General features: G+C 38.9%; 2 protein-coding genes, 1 long non-coding RNA gene and 1 pseudogene across 7 annotated transcripts; 1 reads left to right on the top strand and 3 right to left on the bottom strand.

Moving 5' to 3' along the window:
• The first annotated feature begins 5,723 nt into the window (after positions 1-5,723).
• On the top strand, positions 5,724-13,423 carry LOC147506037 (uncharacterized). 4 transcript variants are annotated; one of them, XR_015193565.1, is made up of 6 exons: positions 5,724-5,862; positions 6,499-6,568; positions 7,721-7,748; positions 8,510-8,626; positions 12,553-12,652; positions 13,202-13,423. It is a non-coding gene; the product is annotated as an uncharacterized LOC147506037 (long non-coding RNA). The 4 variants fall into 4 exon arrangements; XR_015193563.1 differs by having other exon boundaries at positions 12,530-12,652; XR_015193564.1 differs by lacking the exon at positions 5,724-5,862 and adding an exon at positions 5,887-6,112 and having other exon boundaries at positions 12,530-12,652.
• Positions 5,744-12,410, bottom strand: LOC147506038 (nibrin homolog). 2 transcript variants are annotated; one of them, XM_086558359.1, is made up of 5 exons: positions 11,857-12,054; positions 11,195-11,458; positions 10,955-11,043; positions 10,234-10,366; positions 5,744-5,872 (listed from the first exon to the last, which is right to left on the bottom strand). In XM_086558359.1, exons 2-4 carry the CDS (start codon positions 11,389-11,391, stop codon positions 10,236-10,238), a joined length of 417 nt encoding a protein of 138 aa, XP_086414485.1. In that variant the 5' UTR covers positions 11,392-11,458; positions 11,857-12,054; the 3' UTR covers positions 5,744-5,872; positions 10,234-10,235. The 2 variants fall into 2 exon arrangements, with proteins under 2 accessions (XP_086414485.1, XP_086414486.1); XM_086558360.1 differs by lacking the exon at positions 5,744-5,872 and adding an exon at positions 9,523-9,879 and having other exon boundaries at positions 11,857-12,410.
• Positions 13,424-14,580: 1,157 nt separating the features above from the next.
• LOC147506036 (tyrosine/DOPA decarboxylase 5-like) lies at positions 14,581-21,829 on the bottom strand (annotated as a pseudogene).
• LOC147506035 (uncharacterized) lies at positions 21,830-22,264 on the bottom strand. The gene has a single exon (XM_086605681.1). The coding sequence runs from the start codon at positions 22,262-22,264 to the stop codon at positions 21,830-21,832; it is 435 nt and encodes a 144-aa protein (XP_086461807.1).
• Between the last annotated feature and the right edge of the window lie 4,922 nt (positions 22,265-27,186).

The following is a 27,186-nucleotide window of genomic DNA, read 5'->3' as shown; positions in this document are numbered from 1 at the left end:
ACACCTACATCTCCTAGATCGCTCTCCCGAGCAATACTACACAAGCATAACGCTTTACGAGAGTACATCTCAGAAACAAACCAAACGAACAGAGTAAAAGAGTAATAGCTACAAACAATCAAGCAAAAGATAAACATTAAGCATAAAGTTACCACGTCGCATTACGACCCGGCCAGTAATCGGGTTCAAACCCACCGTCCATTGGGTTTACCCAGGAAATCCAGATCGGACCGATGAACAACAAAAAAAGGGGGGATTAACGAACTGCCACTTTCGTGGACACCACTTCAGTTTCTGGTATCAAATCGCTGCAAAGCCCCAAAACGGCAGCTCTAATGTTTAACCCTCGTAGGGGCAAAGAACAAGCATGATCATTACAAACACGAACCGAGTTTCTTACCAAGAAGAGAAATCAACATCACGGGGCACCAACCACATGTTTGTCCTGAGGAGCGAGTCTTTGGTCGAAGGAACATGTCTCGCAGCCATGAACAACGCCGCATACCGTCCCCTTGAGCCCCATCCGCTTTGTCACGGTGACAATACTTCGGTCCCGGCTTGGCATACTTTATAGCCGTGGTAATGGCGCTTTGAGCTTTTCGCGAGCAACCCACCGACATCGCTTTTAGCGTACTTTCGACTTCACTACCTCCATTTGCATTTCGACCATCGCAGCTGACCAAATTTAGCGTTCTCATCAACAAGAAGACGGTGTTTTTTGTCATCGCGTCAAGTTTCCTCTTGTCACCCCCGAGGCAGCTCATGAAGCATCGGCTCGATTCGAGTTGACATCGATGTCGCCGACGTTACCACGGCGTTCTTGAGTTTATCATACCCAGCCAGAAACTACAAGGACAAAGCCATAATCAGAATCACTTAAGAAACAAAGCGACAAAGCTGACAGAGAAATACTCACCAAACAACTCGCCATATCCATGGTCCCCAGTAGCGTGTCCATGTCCTCATCCTCGACTTCAGCTCGGTCCCCATCTAACACGATCCCCTTCAGCAGGCTAGTCGCTATGGGTGCCGAGTGGAAGCTGCAATCAGAACATTTTACAGCACGCTTCTTCCCCGTTCTCCCCACGTAGTAGAATTCGCTCCCCACGTCCCCAACACGAGGGAGCGAACTCTCACTAGCGACGTGACGACCTTTGCCCCTGTGTCGCCGCTTCCATCAAGAAAGACCGATGGGAGCATTCTCCACAAGGGCGACTGAACATTAATGCCGCCCGTCGAGCGACATGATCCCTTGGATCGCTTGCTCTTCTTGTCACCAGACACAACAGCTTTCCTCTTACCGCGGTCCCTATGCACATGAGGACGGAACTCCATCTCCTCTATGAGCAGAGGGGAACTCGCTCTTACACTCCCTTCTCCTCTGACGTAGGGCAAACACCGCGCCATAATGAAAGCTGCACACAGAAAACAAAACAAAGATGGTCAGAGCGGCCAGTAACTTCTACGTTCACAATCTAAACAAAAGCAAGAAAAACGTACCTGAGTAACAGGGGAAGCAGAGAGGAACAGAAGCAAGTAGGAAGGAGAGCAGCCGCAGTAGGAAGAACAAGAAGAGCAAATGTCGTTACTCTCCCAAGACCGGTCGTATTTATACTCACAAAACGTCTCTTCCCAAGGCACACCATTATGGCATCGAGACACCAAACACCAGCCAACCTGGCAGCCATCATTTCATACCCCCTGACCACCCACATCCCGACACATGCCACGCACGCACTATAGCTCAGGCCGCGCCAGAGTACAGAACGCCCCGGCGCCCTCACCGAGATGAACGACCCGCACCATTTAGTTCATAACAGCATGCATACGCTTACAAATATAAACATTCCTCTCATACACAAGGCCAGGTATAAAGGGAAAGAACAACAAGATTCACATTCATACAAGGAGCGACCTAACGACAAGAAGGACACCCCAGTTCACAGACTAACCATGCTGCTGAGAACACTCAGGAAATCCAGCACAGTTAGTCACTAAGTATTATAATCAATAACAAAGGGAAAAAGCGAACTGCCCAGGTCAACCTAGGAAACCAGCTCTATTATTTACGGCCAGAGGCCCAGTACAACTGCATACAAATAACAAATGGTCTAAACACTTTCATCTAAATCTTCCCCAAGAGCGACATTCAAAACGGAGACGGAGCTTGGATCACCGCCAGACGCCCATAAGCGCGCCTCAAAGACCAACCACATGGAGATCGGTTGGACCTCAAGCTCGCTCGCTCATCGACCAGGGGGGGGGTGGCGACTTCTGAAAACAGGGCGGCCTCTTCGTGTAGTCCACCTTCGAAGCTTCGCCGAAGTCCGGCGTTCCCGCTCCTCCCGCGCAGTCGTCCATTTCCTTTCCAGCTCCTCCACCTCAAAGACGGATGGTGAGATAGGCCTCTTTTGCTTGCAGAGTCGAAGTCTTACACCGTTCAAAGAGGTGTTGGGCGGCTAGTTGGCCCTCAACGCCTCCACCTCATGCTTCAACTCGATCGACTTCGTTCACCGCAGAGGTCCTCCTCTCGAGTCGAGGCGGTGAAAGCCGAGGCCTCGGCCAAGATCCAGTTCGGCCTTTTCAGCCTCTTGCACAGCCCGCAGATTTGACAGCTCGTCCCTCAGCGACTCAACGTCCGCCTTCTCCAATTCAGCGATCTGCGCAGCCGTCTTCAGCTTCTGGTACCCAGCGATCAGCTGCGACAGCTCTCACAACATATCACGTTATTATCAAACAATAGCATGTAACGCAATAACACAGTCAAGTAGAGTGCAAGGGTTACTTACCAGGCACATCGCCTTGTCCATCCCCCTCAGGTTCGACTCCAGCTCCTTAGCATCCAAGTCCTTCCTTCCTATCACCGTCGGTGGTCATCCCTCCAACAGTAAGCAGCTATATAAGTGCGGACTTGTAGTTGCAGTCGGACCTCCTCACATAGCGCTTCTTCCCAGTTACCTCATCAATGTACATCAGGTTGCGCTCCAGTTCGTCCTTTCCATCTTCGGATCGCCTTTACCGATCTCTCTCTTGCACCAACCTTTCCCTTCATCTTGCCAGAGGGATCTCCAACAACCCTGGGTCGAGCGACCTCCGGGGCAACCTCCGGGGCGTCCTCACCTAGGACGCTGAAGTCGGGCATCGGCCTCGCCCTCGGGTTGCGAGCCGCCCTTCCCCTAGTTCGCACTTCACCACCCCGGTATCGGCAGATTTCTTAACCCGCAGCCTTCGCGGTCGATATCTCGACGCCGAAGAGAACGTCGTCCACATCGAAAGGAGCGTCCTCTCGGCCCTTCCCCGCTCTAGACCCAGAGGCCCCAGCACTTCCAACGGGTCGCTTCACCCCAGTACGGCTTCGTTGCCTGTATTCCCGCATCACCAGATCGCCCTTACGCTTCTCCATCACAGCTTTCTTCGACGTATTCCCACTCAAGTTACCCCGCGCTTGGGCTTTCTGCTCTACTCTTTTTTTCCGGATGGCAGGTCCTCCGCGCTCTTCAAAGAAATGCGCAACTTCCGGTAGCTGTTTTTTTTTTCGCGCGGCGGGCTAGCGAACTTCGATCACCGTCGACTTGACTCCTTTTTCAGCGGATATCCGTGATAGGCAACAAGACAACAGTTTCAGTAAAAGTTCAACAAAACCAAGTTGACCTAATCAGACAACGCGCTGCTACCCACCAGTAAAGTTGCATATTTTATGGTTCACACTAAACCCGCTAGCACAGTAGTGTCCTACAAGGAGCAGCAGTCGTTTGTCCCACGACTCGTTACTCTTACCATCCAGAACGCTCGACAGCGTAGCTCGAGTTTGCAGGCTAAAGTTCAGCGACCTAGATCGCTTTTACGAGGTAGTGCTTTCGATAACATCGCCGACCTCGATTCGGCGATTACGGTACTCACCATCGGGCGTTCAAGAGGTCAAAACCTTAAATAATCGCCACGTGTTACCCACAAACTGAGCGCGCCTTGCCACAACGGTTCAGAACTTCGCGAAACCACTGGAGAGCGGTATCTTCATGCGCCCTCACCTATCCCTCACGGATGATCACCCCATGATTTGGTGGGGTGTACCTATCACTAAAACGAGCATGCGATCGGGCTCATGGATCTCCGGATCGCTTTTATGGTTATCCCATATTTTTTTCTCGGATATGGGAACACCCTCAAAGCATGTTTATCCACGATTTAAAGGCGGCGGGCGGCTTGAAGGCGACGACCCTCACCGCGACACGAAGTGCTAGCTTCAAAAGAGCTTCTGACGCAGATCGAACCACATCTTCCCTTCTTTGCTAGCCCCCCGCCGCCTCGCCTTCATCATCATCTCTCACCCATCTCACACGCGGACTCATCTTTCATCGCCGCCATCCCAGCCAAGAGAAACTTCGCGAACCTCGTTAGATCGAGTGTCATCGGAGTCCGACATTTTCTCTTCTAACCCTAACAAATCTAGCTACTAGTATCTAACAGGGGTATCCTAACAACTCTAGAACGGAGGCTTAGCACCAAACAAGAAGAAGAGGTTCAAAATGGCAGAGAACTAACCTGAAGGATGATGCGGTAATGAAGTTCGTCTACCGCACGGCGACCAAATGAAGTCTCAACAGAGCAAGTGAAATTTTTGAGCAACCGCCCCTTCAGTTTTCAAGGCATCATGATTACACCCTAGCCCTAGCTGCCCACGACTTCCAACCAACTATCCTGTTTTTCACATCCCGAAAAAACAGGGCGCCACGTTTTCTTCTTCAGAATCGCCAGATCCGATCATCATCGCGTCTTTTCGCGTGTCAAACGTTCGCACCCACTAGCTCACATGGTTAACACGAACCATTCCTCACAGGTCGTTGGAGATTTCCACCTCTAACATACTCCACGCACAAGAATCGATCTCTCTCAATGTGTCGTTATCACAACCCACCGGGGGGCGGTAGGGGAGTGATATTCTTTATCTAGCACGCGCCTAACAGGGTGGGAATGACACATCGACCTATGGATCCAGGTCGCATCCATGAGCTAGTAGAACGCTACAGACAGATCGCAGTATCACGCGAACTACACGAGAAAGTGACACGGGTTCTTTATCCAGAAGCAATCATGACTAAAGGTGTACTTGCACATATCTTGACCGTCGACCATCGGTCCGCGGCCACAAGCTACTTGTACAGACTGCCACTCCACATCATTACAGCAGACCTAGGAGGGCAGTTCTCACATGTGATCCTAATCTCCACCCCTTATTTGGGACATCCTTGACACGTGGTGCGCAAGGATGCACTCTGAATCTCTATAAATACCTCTCCTATGAACTACGCCAGACCTGATTCTACTCTCCCCCATACAACCCAGAGTAAGATACGTAGGCAGTTCGCTCTCAAGTCGAACTCGGTCTCATCCAACCACCTATTTCAGTCCCCTAGTGACTGTTTGTAAGGGAAAACCATATCAGTATATCACACATTTACAACAAGCATCCGTGTCATATACTAATGTTCTTCGACATCGTCGCCCAATTGACGCATACTCTCTGCATTTCTGGTCACTGTCTACTTTTTGTTTTTCTTGTTCCTAGCTTTCTTGGCTTTCAAGTTTCATCCGACGCTTTTTCTCGTTGGCGTCAACCCACGTAGTCTGATGGTATGTGGAAAGGGTCGACCTCTTCCTTGTAACTGCGGCCCTCACTGTCACTTGAGTGTTCGCCACGGCTCCCTCTCATCCATGAAATCCACGAAGATGAACCATCAGATTCCTTGGCTTTGGCATCTTGGAAATGTCCTGGGCTAGATAGAGGGGTTGAAAACTCCTCGCTTTGCTGTTGTTCTTCAAATTTTGTGAAGGTGACGAGTACCCGGATTGTGGGAACAATAGGTATAGCAACCTGAGTTTAACATTAAGAAAGAAAAAGCCAATTGTATTAGTTATATTATTTCTGCTATGCATGCAGACAACAATGTAAAGTTTAAACCCGCGCGATCTAAATAAAACTCTCTGTTCTCTCACTGCCCTCCGCGATTTTCAAACTTTAACTACCAAATTTTAAAACTTTGGTAATTAAAGTTTGAGAGACCAACAACGTTTAAAAATTTGTGGTGTTCATCAGGGGAAAACGATATTGCAGGTTAGCTCGTACTCGGTTATTGGTTTAGAAATATTCCAACTTTATTGTTTTTCCAATTTTGGGTTATTAGGGCTTCTACTCTATTGCCTCTGCTTGTGTTATTTGATATTTTTGTAGTAAATTGTTCAAAGGGTTTTCTATCGATTTGTTTTGGGAATCGTCAAATAGGTTTTGTTTTTCTCCCAAATAAATTCTGGACGTGTATTCACTCTTTTTCCTCCTAATTAGCTTTTGAAATCAACTAATAAGTACTAATAAGAACTAGCAGACCCTCTTGGGTTTTGTATGTTTTTTTTTTTTGGGTTAAAACAATGGTCTAATGTTCCTGACCATTTGTGAGCAGTTATCATAGTACCACTACTTAGAGTTTATGTATATGAATGTAGGTGCTTTTAACATCCTCAACTTGGAGATCACATTCATTTTGCAGCTCAAACTCGACTCTTTATCAAAAAGGTTAGTTTTATTCTTCAGTCTCACTTTCAGATATATTTTAGCGTGATGAATTTGAATGAATGGTACCCCTTTTTGGATAGCATGAAGATATATTATATTCAAAAATGGTTGCAATTATGTTTATATCTAAATCTTGAATGTAATTGTAACTATAAAATTACCTTCTTTTGTTGCATCAATTGCTTAAGAATACCCATTTGATTGATTTGATTTTTTTCTTTTTTTGCTCTCGCTTCTTTGGTGTTGAAATATCAAGTTTTGGGCTGGAATATAAACATTAACCATTAATTGGTCTGTTAGTATTGTTAGATAGAGAAATGAGTATGTGTTGATTTTGCCAAAGTAGTCTTATTTTTAATTTAGTGGTTAGCTAAAACAGAAGAAGTAGAGGCTAAATCCTGTGTGGCTTAAGCCATATGGTGGCCACAAGCTCAAAGCAGACCTTGTCTCTCTAGCTGGGCCGACTCGACGCAAAGTATCTTTTACGGAATCAACTCCAAAGTACTCTTGTATATGGTTGTGTGTTGTATGCCCTTTGTATCTGGCACGGGTTATGGTTTAACATTAACCTGAATTTTGGATGCTTAGCCTTAGTCATTTCGCCATATTTTGTTCAATCACAGGCATGTTATTTCACTGTTAAAAAACAAAGTTGATTGGGTTTTTATTCATCTTGTTAAGTTACGTCTAGATGGTTAAAGGGATCGACGACATGGAGTTTTGTAGTCTTCGCGTTTAGGTGTCATTTGTGAGTGCTCTTGGTGTTGAACAAGTAGGTCTTCTTCTGTAACCTATCTACAACGAGATGCCTTAGTGGTGCCTTACTTGTAAAGCTTACATGCTTTGTTCCATTACAAATATGAATTTCCATTGCTTCACCCCCTTCTAATACTTTTCCTTCTAGTATGGCCTGTGAGTGAATTGATTTGAGCAGTATGCTATATAAATTATTACACTTGAGGCAACTCTTGTACCAATCTAAATAGGGAGTTTTGTCTTGGTATATCATGTTAGATTATATGAGTATATCATGTACGGTTGTGTTAGATAGTTTGAATCTGTTGCAATTTATTTAAGAACAAACTTCTTGTTTTATTCTAGTGTCTAAAGCTTTTGTTTGCTTAAATATTTTGTGCTCTTATTTCCGCGCAGGATTGATGTTATCAAGATTAGATTTCAGGTCAGTTTTGGATTATTGTATTTGATGTTTGTTTGCATGTCATGCTGTAATACCATGCTTGTTTGCATGTCATGTTGTAATACCATTGAACTTTGGTATTAACTTAGAAATGGGATTTATGTTGAGAGTATGAGGTTGTTTATGAGTTAATATATTGAGATTTAACTGTCTAATGTTTGCTGGGTACTAGATTTACTGAGACTTCTTTTACTCTTTCAGATTATAACCGCATGTATTTTCACCGAGGTATAGTTGCTTTTAGTGTATGTGTAACATGACTTGAGTAACGACATTTTATATATAAAGTATCAGTTGCAGTAATGGTTATAAATTAGAAATAGGTGGTTCAGTTGTTACTGCTCTTTTGTCAACATTGGACCACGGAAGCTGACACATTTGTTTTGTTTGTAAATTGATCGACGTTACATCAGCACGTGAACAGACCCGATCAAATGAAAATTACAATATCAGGAAGGACCTGATTCTATTACAGATAACTCCAAGATGGGAGTGACGGTTCTGGACAAAATTGTGGATCGGCATGTCCATTGCTAATTCCTCCAACTGGAGATATAAACATAGACATTATGATTTCGCAGATTAAAAGAGAAAGGGCCATTCCTTTAGTTAATAATAGTCTAGGTACCTCGGTGACTTTGATGATAGTTATTTCATCTGCTTATTCTACGAGTTATGTGGTCGTTTAAAGTTCTATCCTCAATAAGCATTGCATAGTCTTAGTTTTGCATTTATCGTAATAGGTTCAACTAGAGCCCACTTCTTCATGGCCTTTACTTCGTAAAGATGTATATGGACCATCAAAGTATACTGGGATGGGGCAAGCAACTAAAGACAATTTCCGGGAGGAAGGTTTAAAGGTATTGAATATGTTGTTCTATAAATATAAGTGATTTGTTCTGCCTCAACATATTGTTCTATGTATGTTAGTGATTTTTTTTTGCTTTGTTTCATCTACACTAGGCTCTTGTTTTCTTCTAGTATCTATTTGCTACTTTTATAGAGCATGCCATTTTATGATCTGTATTTCTACAAAATTTATAACTTTTTACAAATTTTTAATAGTAGAACACGATTGCTACCATTATTGAGTGATAATCAGCTAACGTGTTTTATATGTAAGCAGGCTTATAAGCTTTTTGTATCCATTACATCTTCCCCTCAATAAGTGGTCATGTTTATAGTTCTCTTCTTTTATATGAGGGTGATAGTTTCTGTGTTTCGTATCTGCCTTTGAGCATGGTGGATCTGGTGTGATTTCCCTACCTGCTACAGTTTCCACATATATCTATGTGTTGTGCTGTTTTGTCACTACACAAAAGCCAATAGATAGCGCTCAAAAAGTACTATCAAATATACTTGATAGCGTTTTCTCAAACGCTATCTATGGCCATGCTATGCTTTGTAAGATAGCGTTTGTGTCTAAAACGCTATTAAAATGATAGCATCTGAGTCCGAAAATGCTATGAAAATGATAGCATTTGTAAATAATGCAATAGATTTCATAGCGTTTCTGCCACGAAATGATAGCATTTCTTTCATGCTATTAAACTTTTATAGCGTTAAGAAAATGTTATTGTTTTTGTTAATACAAAATCAGAAAATTCAAATGTATATTAAATTTATTAAATTAGTGAATGAAAAAGGAATTGGATCAAGATGGATTCGAACCATCAATCTCTCAATTATTTAAGCGCTCATCCATTTTGAGCTTATAAATCTATTGTATTACACAATTTCATTAACAAATTAAGCAAACGGGGGAATGCATAAAATAAATGTAAATCGGCAAAAATCCTATATATGCGAACTTTAAGATACAAACTAAGTCAATATCTGTCATGTTACTCGTCTTTAAACATACCCATTTCAGAATAATTAAGTATAAGATTTTTAAGAAAATGAATACCTGAGTTCCTGTTTAACTAAACAAAATTCAAAAGTTCTAGCTACTTCATTAGGGAACCCTTTTGCAAATATAGCACAAGTCCCACATGATCAGGCCAACCATATACTTTTCCCTTGAAATAAAACAAGAAGAAGATTCACTGACGGAGAAAACCTTTGCGCCACCAATACTCAATAATTGCTGCAACTTATCACTAAATTTATACTGCATTTTGATGAAGACTGCTATTAGAACCTCAAAATTAAATCCCACAACATCAAGACAAACAATGACAGACCATATAAATGTCCTTTTCTTTCTCTTTCTCTGGAATTGAATCCTTTGAGAGATTTGAGTTTTGTAGTGGAAGATTTCTATTAAAAACTTTTAAAAAAATTGTGTTTCAATAATTGAAAGAATTTCGTTAAACACGAGAAAAACAACACCCTAAACTAATGAACCATTAAATATGAAGTAACTTATTACCAACTGAAGAAAAGGAAGCATCTTCTTGTAATCCCTAGTATAGGAATGTTCATGAAAGATACAAGAAAATACGTGTATGTGTGTGTTAGATACCTTTAGCCAACTTTTAAGAACAACAGGTTTTTTTGGGCCACAATAGCATCAAGCAAATCTTCTTTAACGGGCATGGACTCATCAACAAGCACATGTGTGCACTCTTCCTTCCAGCTATGAGTAATTCCAGCACCTACACAAAATATACAAAATTAGTAAAGTACCAACTTATAGAATTCTAAGCAATGTATGCCAAAATTTGTGTTTTGGTTATGAGAGGAACAAATGTTAAAGAAACTCTGGCCAAAGTACTTGCAATATATTAATAGAACTTAATGTCACGTCTATTGCTTCTGAAAATTGTCAATTATGCTAAACGCAGCAGGTAAAACTGAAAACACTTGAAATGATTTACATTCCAGAAAATATAGTTGACAAGGGAATCGTCTGTGGAGTTTACAAAAACAACACGATAAAAGAGGAAAACACCAGTGGCCAATTGTTCAAGGTTAAACCATAATTGAGCAGCACAAAAAAAAAAGTGTAGTAAGTATGCGTTTGGTTGTGCATTAATATAATAGCTATACCAAGATATTGTAACGTAAAAATATAGTATGTTGAGCACCTTGCTGGTAAATTTTAAAACAAGAGCATAACCAAGTTTATATTAAAATGAAGGTAATAGTAGCTAATAAGCTAACAAGTTAGTCAAAAGACATGCAAATCCTCACTACAGGTATAAACTAAAACTAGAAAGACCAACTCTAGTGATAATACTAACCTATAGACGATACATCTTCTTGAAGAGAATGTTCCATATGATTAGCCTTTGAGTTGCGCACAAAAAATACAAGTGGAACAAAACAGAACCTGAAAGAGAAACATTGTTTGTTGCCAAAAGAAAATAAGAAACAGTTAGCTTACAGATGACCTACCCCATTCCCAAAATGTCCTAAACCTACAAAATTAAGCTTGCTAAAAGTCAAATTTGTAGTAAAGTATATGTAAGTCATACAATCACCTGTAGGTGGCATTACCAGTTCCAAATGATATAAGATCCCCATCTTTTACAGGGGCCTCCATGTTTGGATACTCGCCAAATTTTGTCTTTGATCTAGACTTCTTGTTTAGAAATGTGCCATATTTTGAGCAATCTTTGATGCGAAAGTTAGTGGTAAAGCTAGTTGATCTTCTTTGTAGAGGATCCAACGAAGTCATTGAATCAATAACTACCTCCGCATGAACTCGGGATACTCCTTTATCTGTATTATTAATTACATCGCACCTGCAATAGACAATTGTTAAGATCAATTAGTCTTGATAGCGCATTACAAATAATCACTGCAACAAGGACTCTTCTACAAAGGACATGTCCTAGACTCAAAAGAAAAACTTGCAAGCAGTTTCCTTTCGTGAATTCCAATCTTGAACCAAAATTCAGAGAACCAAAACAGCACAAACATTGAATTCTACCTTTGAATCCTCAGCTACAATAATAAAATCGAAGAAGAAACGAGATTGTCTTACTAATTTGTCATATCATAATTCATACCTTTATTAGTTGACAAAAAAACAGAGTGAAATTGAATTTAACTCAAAGTTCAGTAAAATTGAACTTTGTAAACTCAAAGTGATCAAATAAAAGGAAAAATTTACACAAAAACACGAATAATAGATACTTACTTTTCTTATAGCAGCAAGATTGATTCGATGGTTTCAAATTCCATTCTCAGATTTTGGAAGTGGTGGTGGAGAGAGGGTTTTGCCTTAAAAATAAACTTTAGAGGTGGTGACGGCTGTTTGGGGAAAGAGGGAAAATAGAGAAAATGAAGCGGGCTCTTTCAGTTTTTGGTAATTTCAGTTGAACTGGGTTGAAATTTTGGGTTAAAGTCCGACAAAGGCCTGCTATTTATTGTATTTTCCGTGCAAACGCAATCGTTAGTGTTACTATAGCACTAGATGGATAAACGCTATCCTCTAAAAAAAATTAGCGTTTTTTTGTAAGTGCTATTAAATGAATGCTATCTATTTACAGTTTTCTAGTAGTGTGTGTTGCTCACTTTTCTTGTTGGTGTGTGTTCTTTTTGATTGCCCACATCTAAGGGAAGTGGGGTGGGGTTCCAGAGACACTCTCATTGGTTGGAAAATGTGTGCGGAATGCCATTAGAGATACATTTGTTTGTGTGTTTGGTTTGAGAGACATAATAAACTATTTTGAGGATTTGTATAATGCGCTCACAACTCATTATAAAATCAAATAAAATACTCCCAGGTTTTCAACTATAGAACCTAAAAGTGTTTTGTTTTCTTAGAATGTTTTCACTTTTCAGCAGTTGATATATTTGTTCAATGGTAGGTTTGTACTTGTGAGCTCTGCAGGAGTCACCAGACCTGACAAACCTGGACTTGATTTGACTAAACAGCCTTCAATTGTTAGCTTGAATAAGGAACTGGACTTTACTCTCACTTCAAGTCGAAGGTTTGCATTATGCATTTTGTTCTCCCATCCAATTAGCTTCAAAAGAAAGAATGTGGGGTCCATATCACTCCACATTGGAATTGTTATTAGCCCTACTCTCATTAGGGGAATAATCCTTGGTCTGGTATTTTATTGATGGATTTCAAATTGAATGTCTAACCAGGTGCTTCTTATTCACATTCTTTTTCTAGAAAACCTTCCAAAATCTATTTTGAGCGACACTATCACATTTGTCAGTGTAGCTTAAGCCAAGTGTTACCAACTTGAGTAAATGGTTTGGGATAAAATCTCAAGAATCAACCTTCTTGTTATCACCACTCTTCTCAGAGGTGTGTATCTTTATGTAACTGTGGGTTATGAGTTCTGAAATAGTAAAACTAAAGATAACCACATCTGATTTTGGAAAATACGTCAAATCGTGTCTATTTTTACTAGATTTATAGATAATGTTTATTGTTGTTCTATTGCTTATTTACTAGATTTATAGATTTATATGTAAAATTTTGGTTAGAACTTTGTTCTTATTGCTTATTCTAGAATTTGTTGTAGGTGAAAGATGCTAGATGGAACCTGAAGATTCTAGAACTTGAGTAAATGATTTGGGATAAAACCTGAAGCATGGTACGAAAGCTTTTTTTATGGTGATAGTCCAACAATAAGCTAGTTTTTGAGGTTTAAAAATCGCTCAAAGTTGTAAATGTATATGGTTGGATTAGTTTTGTACTTTAACAAAAAAAAAAATCCTATGCATATTCTTGTTTCTTTGTAAAATGGTATCAAAATGCACTGTGGATAAATTTAGGTTAAATAAGAATTCATGATTTTTGTATATGGTGCAAGAGGGGCATCTAATTGCAGGTTTAGTTGGTTGTTACAAAATATGAGAAATTATTATTTTTTTATTTGCAACCCATCAGCAATGGTTCATAACTGTTACAAATTAAAAAATGTTGCTAAAATTTTGCACGAAGCAGGTGTAAATAAGCGTTACAAATAATATTTGCAACGGTTAAAAACCGTTGGAAAATTTTGCTTGCAGCAGTTAAAAAGCGTTGCAAACATTTCTAACATTTTACCACACTATATTTGCAAAGCATTTTAAGCGTTGCGAATATTATTAGTAACGGTTTTTTAACGTTACTAATAGCCTGTTATGGACTGTTTGTCTCTACTAGCATTGTGACTTTTCTCTATTTTCAAAAATATTAGTGATACTCCCTCTCCAGTTGTAAGATCCAACGGCTACAAGATGAAGATTTTATTTTATTTTTATTTTTTATTTTTTTTTATTTTTTTTTTTCTTCACATGAAGGATATTACAGATTGGGTGGTTGGTTTTGGGGGTGGGGGTGTTGTAACACAAATTGCAACTAATAAATGTGGGTATTTTAACCAAACTGGTTGAACCAAAAACGGTTATTTATGAGAGTTTGCATTTGAATAGATGAGCCTAAAGAAAACAGGGGAGTCAATATACTTATGACTTGAATACAATGACCAGGAGCCCTTGACTCTTTATTAGAACTCCTTATTTGTACTAGTTCATAACCGTCACTTGCAAACTCCTTAGGGCATCTCCAATGGAGGGTGTAAATTGTTTAAAGTAAAAAACTAAATGTCAAAAACATGTTTAAGCTAATAGTTTGCATTTGGGGAATTCCCATCCCTATTAGTTAATAAACATTTATCAAGTAACGCCCCAATTAAAAAGAAATTCGGAGCCACTTAAACTCAGTTTTATTTTTATTTTTAAATTATAACTTATGACGGGTAAAGACCGTCATTTATTGGTTGGCCCAGTTTTAATAAATGACCAAAGGAGCCCGTGCGGTTTGTTTTTTTGACTCGGACTTTGATTACGGTTTTTTCGATTTTTTAATTTTACAAACTCTTAAATTTGTTGCTAGTGTGGAAACATAAGAGGGCCATAAAATCCTAATGGCACCTATGTGACACTTATGTGGAGGTGTATATATACACTCTCCATTGGAGATGCCCTTATTAGAAAACTTAACTATGAGGGCTTATCCTATCACAGCTAGCATAACACACGTATGATGATAGGAAGCTTGCAGCGGCCAGTTTACGGAACTAATGCATCTGCATGTCCTTGCACCGCCTTCCATGCCATGTTGACATGCCTCTCTTCAGTTAAAGTTGCACCAACAACAAATCTTATTATGTACACGCCCCCAACGACTCCATGAGTCAGAGATGCTTCGCCGGAATCATTTATAGACTCTAATAACTTCATATTCAACTCATTTACACGTGCTTCATGTATGGTGACTATCTGATCTCGACTGTCACCAACATCACTTGTCATCTCAACCAACGGTATTGGTGGTAGCAACCGAAAACAGACCATGGAGAAAGTCCTTGGGACCACAATCTCGAATCTCTTGTCCTTAGCTACTAGTCCTTGGGACAACAATCAGAATTAGTGAACAACCATTTGTGTGCACTGAAACTAAACGAATCGACATTTTCTACTCCATCAATGAAGTGTCGAAATTCTGGGCATATACACGCACTCCCAGCATATGCAGCATCAACATGCACCCATATGTTGTAATCCTTTGCTACGTGACAAAGTAGCCCAACCGGGTCCACTGCAGTGGATGTTGTTGTCCCTACTGTGGCACATAAGAAAAATGGCACCAGCCCAGCTTCAATATCAGCAAGAATTGTTGATCGGAGGGATTCGACTGGGAGAGAAAATGCGTTAGACTTGGAAGTTGCGATAGCACGGAAATTCTTGGGATGTATCCCAGCAATATGTGCACCTTTCTGGACACAAGAATGAGTTTGGTCAGACCCATAAACAACAAGTTTGCAAATATTTGCTCTACCAATTTTGTTCAACATTCGATCTCTTGCAGCGGTGATTGTACACAAGATGGCCTCAGAACTAGTCAATTAAAATGAATATTTGAAATATTTCACTTTGAAAACAGGAATGATTGGGGGAGGTCAAAACCTAAAACCCCAAGCAGGGATCAAACACAAATTACTAAACTTTCTAACTATGTCTTTATTAAAAACTTTATCCCCAAACATAAACAAACTTTAAGAACAAAGGCCAACATAAGCATTTCACCAAGGAAAAAAGTAATACTAGTAGTCATTCCAAAAGTATGCAAAAAATTTAAACTTTGCCAATGTGTTAATCCAGGGATGATATCATTTTGGATATCTTTAAGAATTGATTCAATGGGTTCAGCATCATTTGGAGCGGATTCAGGTAAACACATTTAAACATTATCCTGGTTTAATTATCCAAACAATCACTTTTTATTATCCCACTTATGGATATTTTGTTCGGCCATTCTAACCTAAGATAATTTCTAAGAACTTCAATTATATAATGTTATAATGCCTTTTAAATTCTTCTGAATCAACTTAAAAGGTTGGACGGACTAGCAAAAAGGTTTTTTCTTGGACATCGTTTTTAATGCTATTCATTCTGGAAATGGAAAGATGCGAAGTGTAAGTGTTGGGGTTTTTATTATTTATGTCGATTTATTAATTAATCAATTAGTGTAGGAATGAAGGACTTTATACAAAGTCATTTGGAGGAATACAATTTTGCGAATATCTTAGGATTCTCTACAGGGTAGTCCAAAGTTGGTTCGAGAATGAGATTCAAGATAGATCTTAGCGGTACGTACATTCAATAAAGCAATCATCAGCGGTGAAAAAATTCTCAAGTCTTAAATTTTGAAATTATATAATTTACCTTTATATTATTTTGCTTTGACATTTTTTTTTATGTTCCATTAATAAATTGGACAAAGTTCCAAACTATCGCAAAAATCACGTAGTAGTTTTCACACATAAACGATATAAGTCGGTTTTCAAATAAAACCCTAAGCCCCTATAAGTGTATAACCCAAATCATAAACATTAAATGTTGGGTCCCCCTGGTCAAAGTCAACCCTAGTCAAAAGTCAATGATGGTCAAAGTCAAAGTCAAAGTCAGCCTGCCAAGGGTCAACAGCAGTCAACCAGTCCAAACTTATCTAACCCCAAAAGCCCACAGGCTAAAGCCCAATGTCTAAACTTAACCCATGAGTGAATATCCAAAAATCACTCAAGCCCCCTTGCCTGATTCGGCCCAAGCCCAATCTAAACTTACTGTTCATCAACTATAACCTGACCCACTTGAATTTATAAAACCAGCCCACACAATCAAAAATTGGCCCAAAGAAAACCAATTAGAAAAGGCCCAAACAAAATAAGGTTTTTGGCCCAACCAATCTAATCCAAAGTTGGGCCCAAGGTCCAAAGCCCAAAACATCCATCTTCTTCCTCCAGCAGCCACCCAAATTGTTACCACCAGTTCGGCCACCGCAAAATTTTCATCACCTCGGTTTTAACCCCATGAAAACCAAACAACTTTAATGAAAGAACAATCTTCAAATCATTAGATCAACTATCCTCATCCAAACTAGATCTGGATTCGCCCTCCATTAAAGCTTGTTCAAAGCTTCAAGCTTTAACAGCTGCCCAAACAACCATCAACAACCCATAACCAAACAACAAAAACCTCACAACAAAAATCAAAACAAAATAAAATTAAACAACAACAAAAACGAAACGGTTCGGTTCGGTTCTTGCTTGAACGCCATTAATGGCTGTTCAAGCTTCACGGCACTCCCACTCTCAGACCATCACCTATACTTCACCACGCACAGCCAAATTCAAACAAAACAAAGCTTCAAATAACACGAAAACTTTGGACGCCATTACTGCTCTAAAAAGCTCCATCTCACGACACCAACAACCACCAACCGCCGTCAATACAATCAATTAGACTCATAGACACTTATCTAATTCCACCATAACATTTACAGTAAACATAAACAATCACATTCACACCAAACAAAAAAATAGTGCGAGTTGTTTCTTTTGGCTTTTGGCGAAAACGCAAAAGCGCAAAGCCAATAAGTCGACCACTGTTTTTTTTTTTCAGCAGCCGTCAAAAATCCAAACACCACTGATTTTTAAGGAAATGAGGCAGACGTTTATTCGTAATTTATACGTAGTTAACACTGTTGAGTATACAGTAAAAGAGCATGTGAACAATACTGTGCGATCTACAGTAAACAACGAGAACTTTATCAAACATAATATATCTACTCACCTGACGTAACTGTTTGACGAATTCTTCGTTATTCGTAATTTCCATCTCCAAAGTCCATTTTCAAAATTATTTTTCTTATTATTAAAACTGTGATTGTGTAACCGATGTGTTTTATATTGTGGAAAACCTAAAAACTTTTATTCTCATTCAAAATTGTATATACAGGTTAATAAGAATCAAAAATAAATAATTTAATTAATTAATAAATATAAAAATATCATAAAAAAACCTGAAAAGAATAAAACAGGAATGATTAACAGAAAGCATTTTCCCAAGCCAATTCATTACTGGTTTTTCTAACTCTGTCGCGCTGGGGACGTTATCCAGCTGAACGCATTAACACAAAGGCCAGCGCTAAGCATTTCACCAAAAACCAGCAATACTAGTAGTGAAAGGGAAGTATGCAAAAAACTGGGACTTTGCCAATGTGTTAATCCAGGGATGATATCATTTTGGATATCTTTAAGAATTGATTCAATGGGTTCAGCATCATTTGGAGCGGATTCATTAAGCGATTTTGAGGTAACCTGGTTTGACTTGGCTGCGGACAGGGTACTTATGGATATTTTTGTAGTAGTCAGCTAAGAAGTCAATCATCATATGTCCTTGCCTCTTGAATTCTTCTGGATCTAAAAGGTTGGACGGATTCAAATTTTTCTTGGACATCGTTTTGAATGCTATTCATTCTGGAAATGGAAAGATGCGAAGGATGTGTTGCACATTTTTTATTATCTGATATGTCGATTTATGAGATTGAAAAAAGTGTTGTAGGAATGAAGGACTTATATAAAGTTTATCGAAAAAAAAAAAAAAAGAAGGACTTATTTGGAACAGTTATTTTGAATTTTGCCAGTTTTTCGAGATTGAGATTCAATTTGGAGCGTACAGTAGCAATCTTTTGGCCCATTTGTCAAGTTGAGAAAGATATGATGTACCTTTTTATATTCTTACAGGCATCTTCCATTGTTAAATTGGACAAAGTTCCAAACTCTTTAGATATCTTTTCAAATAAAAGTCCTAAGTCGCTTTTCAAATAAAACCCTAAGCCGCTATAAGTGTATAAGCAATTGAACATATGTTGGGGTTTTCCCTCTAGCTATGAGAAGACGTAGAAGAATATGATGGGAGAAGATGGAGGGCTGGGCAGAAGAGATTTCTCAGGGCCAAATCACACCGCCCCAAGACCAAATCCGGCCAGGATAAAGAGGGGATACAGGGTAATAAGATATTTTGGATGGAAAAAAAATGAAATCCTGTATGGCTGGATATGGCATGTGGGAGAGATGGGGAACCACACGATGAGGGATGGAAAAAGTCACACTCAGTGTCGCTCCAACACTGTACTGAAAATTGTTGCGTATTTTGCAATTTGATTTTTTGCTGATATTTCGTTACAACTGAAATGTCGGCCATATATTTGCACACTAGACAATTAGAAATAGAACATTGTTGAGGGTTGAAATCTATGCTGCATGTACACACGGACGCGGATACAGACACATACAAAGGCACGGCGACTCGGTTATATCTAAAAAAATAGGACGTGGACTCGGCAAAGGATGCTGAAATTAATTAATATTTATAATTTTATTTTATATAAATAAAACGTTAAAAACTAAATTAAATGTATCAACATTCATAAATTCAAAACTATTCAAGATAAATAGCCACAAGATTAAGTTTAATATCTCCTAATCAAACTTTAAAAATATGTCATAAGTCTTACCAAAATAAAAACTTGAAAAATTGAGTTTTTTAGTATTATTTTGATTTATTTTATATTTTTTTGAGTCAAAATCCGCGTCTCTCCTAATCAAACTTTAAAAATATGTCATAAGTCTTACCAAAATAAAAACTTGAAAAATTGAGTTTTTTAGTATTATTTTGATTTATTTTATATTTTTTTGAGTCAAAATCCGCGTCCTGACTGTGTTCTGACCCGTGTCCGGTTTAGTTGACCGCGTCTTGACTGTGTTGATCACGCGTCCATGCCGCATTCGTGTCCGCATCCATGCTTTAGAGGTTGAAATATACAAAAGATAAAATACTTGAGAGAGAGAACCTTTGAGAGATTAATCCTTGAAGCACCAAGAAACGGCTGCAACAAAGTCATTTTCCCAGCCAGATCCCCGACTTGAGCCCTCAGCCCCACCACTTCAGCCCGTTCAACCTCTTGCACAACCATTAGTTTCACAACCATCAGTTTGTTATAAGCCTCCTTCGTAACCTCCAGCTCCTTCTTGTACACGTCGGAGATAGTTGACATCTCCCTCAGCTTCCTATACATGGTCAAGTTTTGACAAACCAACAAAATAAGTCAAAAGAGCAACAACTCAAAACACAAAATAAAAGTCAGATTGGAAGGACACTTACAAAGCACAGTAAACGATCCATATCTTTCAAGTTCGTCTCTAGGTCCTTCCCAGTTTCCAGCTGGTGCCTATCTCCATCCAGGACAATACTTTCCAGCAGTCAATTCGCAACTAGTGAAGACTTGAAGCTACATGCCTACATTCCCTATTTTTCACTAGCCGCGTCAATCCACTCGCGGGGATCATAGTAGGTGACCGTTCTATCCAGAACTTTAGAATCACCCCATTCTTTTCACTTGGGGCAGCACTACCCGACCCCTTATACTTTTGAGTTGTTGGCTCAGTCTCACTAGCTTTCTTCTTGCCCCGGGCATCAGCCACGCCCACATCAACAGCCAACTCTTTCAAGTTCATCTTCTTCAAAGGAGCTCGACTTGGCAACGAACAACCTTCCACCACAACACAGATGTGGACGCGGACCTGCATTAATGCATACGCAGAACATGGCGGCTTCGGTTATATCTCAAAAAGTAGGGACTTGGGACTCGGCAAAGGGCGCTGAAATTAATTAATATTTATAATTTTATTTTATATAAATAAAACGTTAAAAACTAAATTAAATGTATCAACATTCATAAATTCAAAACTATTCAAGATAAATAGCCACAAGATTAAGTTTAATATTTTCTAATCAAACTTTAAAAATATGTAATAAGTCTTACCAAAATAAAAACTTGAAAAATTGAGTTTTTTAGCATTATTTTGATTTATTTTATATTTTTTTGAGTTAAAATCCGCGTCCTGACTGCGTTCTGACCCGTGTCCGGTTTAGTTGACCGCGTCTTGACTGTGTTGATCGCGCGTGCATGCCGCATCCATGCTTTAGAGGTTGAAATATACAAAAGATAAAATACTTGAAAGAGAGAACCTTTGAGAGATTAATCCTTGTAAAGAGAGAATTGGTGATGATAGATTAGCGAGTTTGGACTTTGGAGAGACCAGAGAAAAAAAATGTAATCCTTCTCTTCCAATTCTTACAAAAAAAATTATTGCTCTTTTGGCCACAGGCACAAACTCTCTTCCCAATTAATTGATGGGTGTACTACATTAAACCTCAGAAAAAAGAATGTGAGAGAACAATCCCATTTCAAATAATTACTCTTCTGACAATTCATGCAAGACCCCTCAATCCTCATAAACAAATCTTGGTTCTCAGCAAAAATATGACCGGGGGGGGGGGTTGAGCCAGCCAGAGAAGAACCAAGCATACAAAAAAATCAAACAATAATAATATTTAATGTATTAGAAAAAAAAAATCAAATCTAAACAAGTACTAGTTCATAGTTGTCCTCGGTGGCCTTCTTTTTCGTCATCCTTCTTCATCTTCTGGAAGCGTTGTAAGATCAACTCGGTATCAATGCTATCAAAAACTTCTTTTTCAATGTATGTTATTAAACAATCATTCAACCATTCATCCGCCGTCCGATTGCGCAGACGATTCTTTATGATATTCATTGCAGAAAATGCCCTATCCATAGTGGCAGTAGCAACAGGTAAAATCAGCACCAACTTAATCAACAAATAAACAAGTGGGTACACAATGTCTTTCTTCGTCTCATCCATTTTTTTGGCTAGGCCACTAATTCCATTTACTTCACCAAACTTAGTGTCGGAATGCACATCAATGATATAATTATCAAGCTGATCTGCTAATTCCATCTAATATATCTCTGAAAAATCATCAAGATAAAGTCGAGCAAAACGGATCAACTTTTGTTTATCGAAAGCAACAAACGATTCACTAGAATCAAGACATGCCATACAAAGAAGTAATTCTATGTTTGCTTCATTAAACAGGTCGTTTAACTCTTGAAGTTGCAAATCAATACAGTGATAGAATAATCCAACACGAGAGTAATGTAAATTGGTGTTTCCTTCTGCTCTTCGTCGAGACCTCCCTCGAGCCATATACCTCTCTTCCATATTTGGAACAACCACATCATGTTTGGCACATAGTGAAGAAACTTCAGTTAGGAGACTCTCCCACCCATCATCTCTCATCGTCTGTAAGCGTACATTTGTTATTTTAACAAGAGCCATGGCATTGACAATGTCTTGGTCTTCACGCTGCAAAGCTAGCCTTTGACAAATCATTGCTAATTCCTAGATCATCAAATGTAAATTGAAGATAAATTCAAAAGACTGCACTAAATCCAATAATCCGTAAGCCTCACCTCTTTGTTCCGAGCTTGAACCATCTTCCACTACATTATTAAGCACATCAACTACTGAACCATAAGTGGTTATCATGCCAAGAAGTGTATAATAGTGTGAGCCCCATCGAGTGTCACCAGATCGTTTAAGACTAGTCTCTTGATTCAACCCTTTGCCACTTGAAATTTCTCCGCTTTGTAACGCTGTAACAACTCTAGCCTTCATTGCATCGCGCAACATATCCCGTCGCTTACATGATGCTCCAACAATATTTACCATATTAGAGAGAATACTAAAAAGGTTAGCGATTGACTCATGGTTTTTTGCAACTTATACAAAGGCTAACTGAAGCCGATGGGCAAAACAATGAACATAAAATGCAGACTTATTCTCCTTCATTACAAGTGCTTTTAGGCCATTCAAATCACCTTGCATATTGCTGGCCCCATCATACCTTTGTCCACGCAGTCTAGATATGCTCAACTTATGCCTTTTTAAGTGTTACTGCACTAGTTTCCTTAACATGCACAACTCCAAAAAATCTCTCAATCACGCAACTTTTATTGTCGACATAACGCAAAACAACTGCCATTTGCTCCTTAATTGATATATCATGCGCTTCATCAACTAAAATAGCAAACAATGAATTTCCATAATCTTTTAGAATAGCATTTGTAGTTTCCATAGCAGCTGAATTCACAATATCTTTTTGGATATCAGGCAAGGTCAATTTCCGATTTTTGGAAGCATTATCAAGAACTTTCTTAATGACTTCGTTATGATCTTTCAGAAATCGTATAAGTTCAAGAAAATTACCTTTATTGATCGACACATTTTATTCATCATGGCCACAGAAAGCTAAACTTTGTCTCAAAAGAAACCTAATGCAATTAGTTATTGCAGTTAGGTGTATTCGATAATCCCTTCGAACTTGGTCAGATTGTCTGTGAAGAAATGTCTCGATATGCTGCTCTTGATTTAACAAAGCTTGTGCTGCCTTGTAAGCAATATTATGAGCACTATTTGGTCCTCCAACGTGCTCCTTTTAATTTGGTTTTCCTTTCCCAATTAGTAAACCCCTTGCAAGAAAAAACATCCCCACCTCCTTGTTCCCCCTTATTAGGTTTAAAGAGATAATAATATAGACAAAACGCGGCATCCTCGTGAATATTATATTCCAACTAACTAAACTCCTCATACCACTCTTTCTGAAATCATTGGATTCTCTTGCCTTTTGTTCTCGGAGGAAAAGCATGATTAGGCTGGCAAGGACGCCTAAGCAAATATGTTCTTCTCACTGAGTCTTGATCATTAGGATGATAATCTGAAATATTTTTCCTCAGTGCAGGATCTCCCTGAAGACTAGACAAGTCAAGTTCTTCACGATTTTCACGTTGAACCCGCTTTGATGTGGGTTGTTCAACACCACCATCATCAGTTTCTTGGTGACTTTGCTTTGAGGAAGATCCTACTTCAACACTAGCAACATTATTTGTGTTTTTAGGTGGTTGAGTAGGTTGAGTGGGCAACGAATTTCCTTTGATCAAATACTTTAACATATATGTTTAAATAATTAAAATAAACCATTAATCAATTGAATTGAAATTGCACCAATGATATTATGATATTCACAAAATAAAATTAAATAAAAATATGTGGTTTAATTAATTCACAAAAAGAATACAAAAAAATTAAAAAAACATGGCTTAGGAATCAATATAAAAAGATAAAAAAAAAAAAACAACAAAAACAAGAAATTTAATAATATTAGGCTTACCTAGAAGAATTTAGGAATTATAGATAGCTAACTAGAATAATAGAGAGAAGGGAGGAAAAGTGGAGTACCTAGGTTGTGGTTTTATATAAGAAAAAGTCAAAGTGGAGTACGTCTTGGTTTTTGTTTCCTTGTTTGGTTTCGTGTCGTGTTGACTATTGAATCTAAAAGATGTCCTGTACGATGGACTTCATACTGTTGAGTCTGTTTTCTTTTTTTTTGGTAAAGTTTTCGGTTATGGGTTTTTAGTTTCTGTCGAACAAAAAATAATTTTTGTTTTGCCAAAAGTTGAGGGTGAGCTAGGGCGTACCCTGCCCCCTGGCTCCGCCACGGGGGTAGGGGATATAATGTTCATTTCTGGACTAAGAGCCCATAATGATCATAGCTAACTCACTCTCAAGTAGGTTCCATAAGGAATTGGACCTCCCATTTATACATCCATGAATTGAAGCTTTCTCATTACAAGATACACTCTCAAATTTGTTTAGCCTAGATGCATACTTTGCGGACAAATACGTTAACATATTAGCTTCCCTCATAGTGTGTGAGATGTGAAGACTATCGATTATGTTCTTACTGATCTCAAATCTGCCCTTAAACATCCAATGCATAGCACCCCGTTTAGCTGTCGTGACCACTGCTGCAGCATCTGATTCGATCCACACATTCTCCCAACGCTCATTTATTAAAAATGAATGTAATATATATTATTCTTGATTCAAATATTGCATCACGCGATAATAATGTAATTGTTCCTCCACAGATTAGTATAGTTATATGTTTTGAATCAAGGGCGGTCACTCAAATAATTCACTGTACGTTTCTTGTCCTCCTAGACATGTCATGGGTATATCAAATTTCTTGAATGGCCTTCGATGAACACAATCACAAAATAATTAGGATTTTTTAGTTTTTCAAACCTCTTTATTATACCCAGAGTTTGTTGCTTACAAACCCAAACAACTAGGTGTAAAAGAATGAAACATGACCCTCCATTGTCACCTAAGTAGGCTTATTGAGCTCAACATCACAGAAGAGCTACCATCACAGTAAAGATTAACATCACAATCCATTGTGAAACCTAAGGGTATTTCAGTCTTTTCCCCTTTTGTTACTTCTTTTGACTCGAAATACCGATTAGGAGGGAAACTTGCCATTTCTGGCAAACTTTGACTGATGGTCTCCGGTGGGTTACTACTATTGACTCTGCATCAGTAGAAGCATGGAAGATGGTAGGATCTTAGATCCACCTGAGAATTCAAGTTCTATTATTGATACAACAGATTGAGTGGAAATTCAGCCCTTAAGCCCCAACTCTATAGGCGAGAGGTCATGGTGCTCTTTGTTTACTTCAAGCAAAAACTCCAGACTTCAACCAAATCTCCAAAAGGTATGCCCTAACTTTACTAATGGTATAGCTGATGTACCAGCAAGTATTTTGGAGGAGCGTCTAGAGCTTTGGAAGGATCATGTAGTGGATTTTTTCATTGAAAAACGTTTATCATATTCTTTTGTTAAACAAGCAGTAACAAAACAATGGAAACTAAAAGGTGGATTCGACATGATTGCAGAAAAAGACCTTTTTTACTTTAAGTTCTTCAATGATGAAGATAGACAATATGTTATCGATCATGGTCCATTATTTTTAGCAGGTAGAATTTTTGTAGTAAGATCTTGGTCACTAGCTGTTGAAAAATATCGAATCAAAATCCAGGCTCTACCTTTATGGGTTAAGATTGATTTACCTAAACAACTTTGGACCGAAAATGGGATTGATTTTGTATCTAGCCTCCTAAGTGAACCCATTTGCATGGACGATGCAACGACCAAAAGAACGAGAATCAATTATGCAAGGGTATGTGTGGTGGTGAACATCAATTTTGGCTTTCCTTATTTTATTCCTGTTAATTATCTAAGTGAAGGGAACAAGGAAGATATTGGTTTGGCATACGACTAGATACCAGAGCAGTGTGGAGCTTGTAAAATATTTGGGCACTCTGAAGAAAAATGTCCATTAAACAAGGACGAACCTGTGACAGAAAAAACTCATACCACTCAAGTTCCAAAACCAACTAGAGTTCAGAAGGTGCAACAACGTATTCCCCATCAGAGATGAACTCCAAAGAAGAATACTCATCAAGGTGCTATATTGTAGCTAGTACTAACCCTCGACCATCTCATGTTGTAGTGAGAAATGCAAGCTCTACTCAAATCATTGAAACTCCTTCTACGAAGCCACCAACAACCGAGTTGGAGCTAGAATATGATATACAATCTACCGACATGGTTGGTAATGTTGTTGAAACCGAGGATATTGCTTCCGACACCCTTGGGCAAGTTGAAGTTGAATTTCCTTCTCCTTCTCCTGCCATTGAAGTTGTTGTTGGTGCAATTGTTAATGTTGATATTGGTGCTCATGGTGTCCTCAATATTGAAGACCAAGATGGTACTCTTCAACCATCTCTTATTGAGGAACCCAACAACTTGATAACTTCCACTATTGATCCTCCTTTCTCAAGATTGGAGGCTACCAGGGAAGAGGAGCAAAGAGAATTCATTCCGGTATTGAGCAAAAAGAATGCAAAGGCTAAGAGAGCTAGTGGGTGGAAACAGTCTCATGTTTCCCCACCAAATACTAGAGCTAAGTCTTGTAGCAGCAACAACACGACAACAATTTATTTTGCAACTCCAGTTGAGGAAATGACTACGGTAACTAAATAACCCTCTCTGAATGTGGTTAGGGTGCACTTACCTAGTGAAATTAGTCCTACTTTAGCTATGATGAAGGCATCTAAGGGAAAATACAAAGGTAAAAACCTTGATGGATACATTAAAGAAATTTGGGATGACACTCTTGGTTTAACATATGCTTGTTGTGAATGTGAGATTTTTTTCTATGATTTTGAGAATGCACAAAAACATCTAAGGAAAGATCGTCCGGTCTTAAGGGACAAACTTTTGTTTGGTGGTAGATAGATGTTTGTGTTGTTATTCTTATGTGCACCCTAGTGGGTTATGTTCATGAGTGTTTCATGATTGTATGGCTTATAGCCTTAATTTTTGGGATTTGTAGTTCTCTTTGGGAGGA

Source organism: Coptis chinensis, chromosome 4 (assembly GCF_015680905.1).
Source record: "Coptis chinensis isolate HL-2020 chromosome 4, ASM1568090v1, whole genome shotgun sequence".
NCBI lineage: Eukaryota > Viridiplantae > Streptophyta > Magnoliopsida > Ranunculales > Ranunculaceae > Coptis > Coptis chinensis.
Note: the sequence above shows the minus strand (reverse complement) of the source record. Positions and strands in the feature narration are given on the sequence as shown.

Bases quoted from the DNA above. Each gene is read 5' to 3' on its own strand.
- LOC147506035 (XM_086605681.1), bottom strand. From the start codon at position 22,264: ATGATTTGTCAAAGGCTAGCTTTGCAGCGTGAAGACCAAGACATTGTC.
- LOC147506038 (XM_086558360.1), bottom strand. From the start codon at position 11,391: ATGACTTCGTTGGATCCTCTACAAAGAAGATCAACTAGCTTTACCACT. The intron at 11,044-11,194 runs GTGATTGTATGA...TTTCTCTTTCAG, and splicing joins ACTGGTAATGCCACCTACAG to GTTCTGTTTTGTTCCACTTG. The intron at 10,367-10,954 runs GTTAGTATTATC...TATTTTGTGTAG, and splicing joins AGAAGATGTATCGTCTATAG to GTGCTGGAATTACTCATAGC.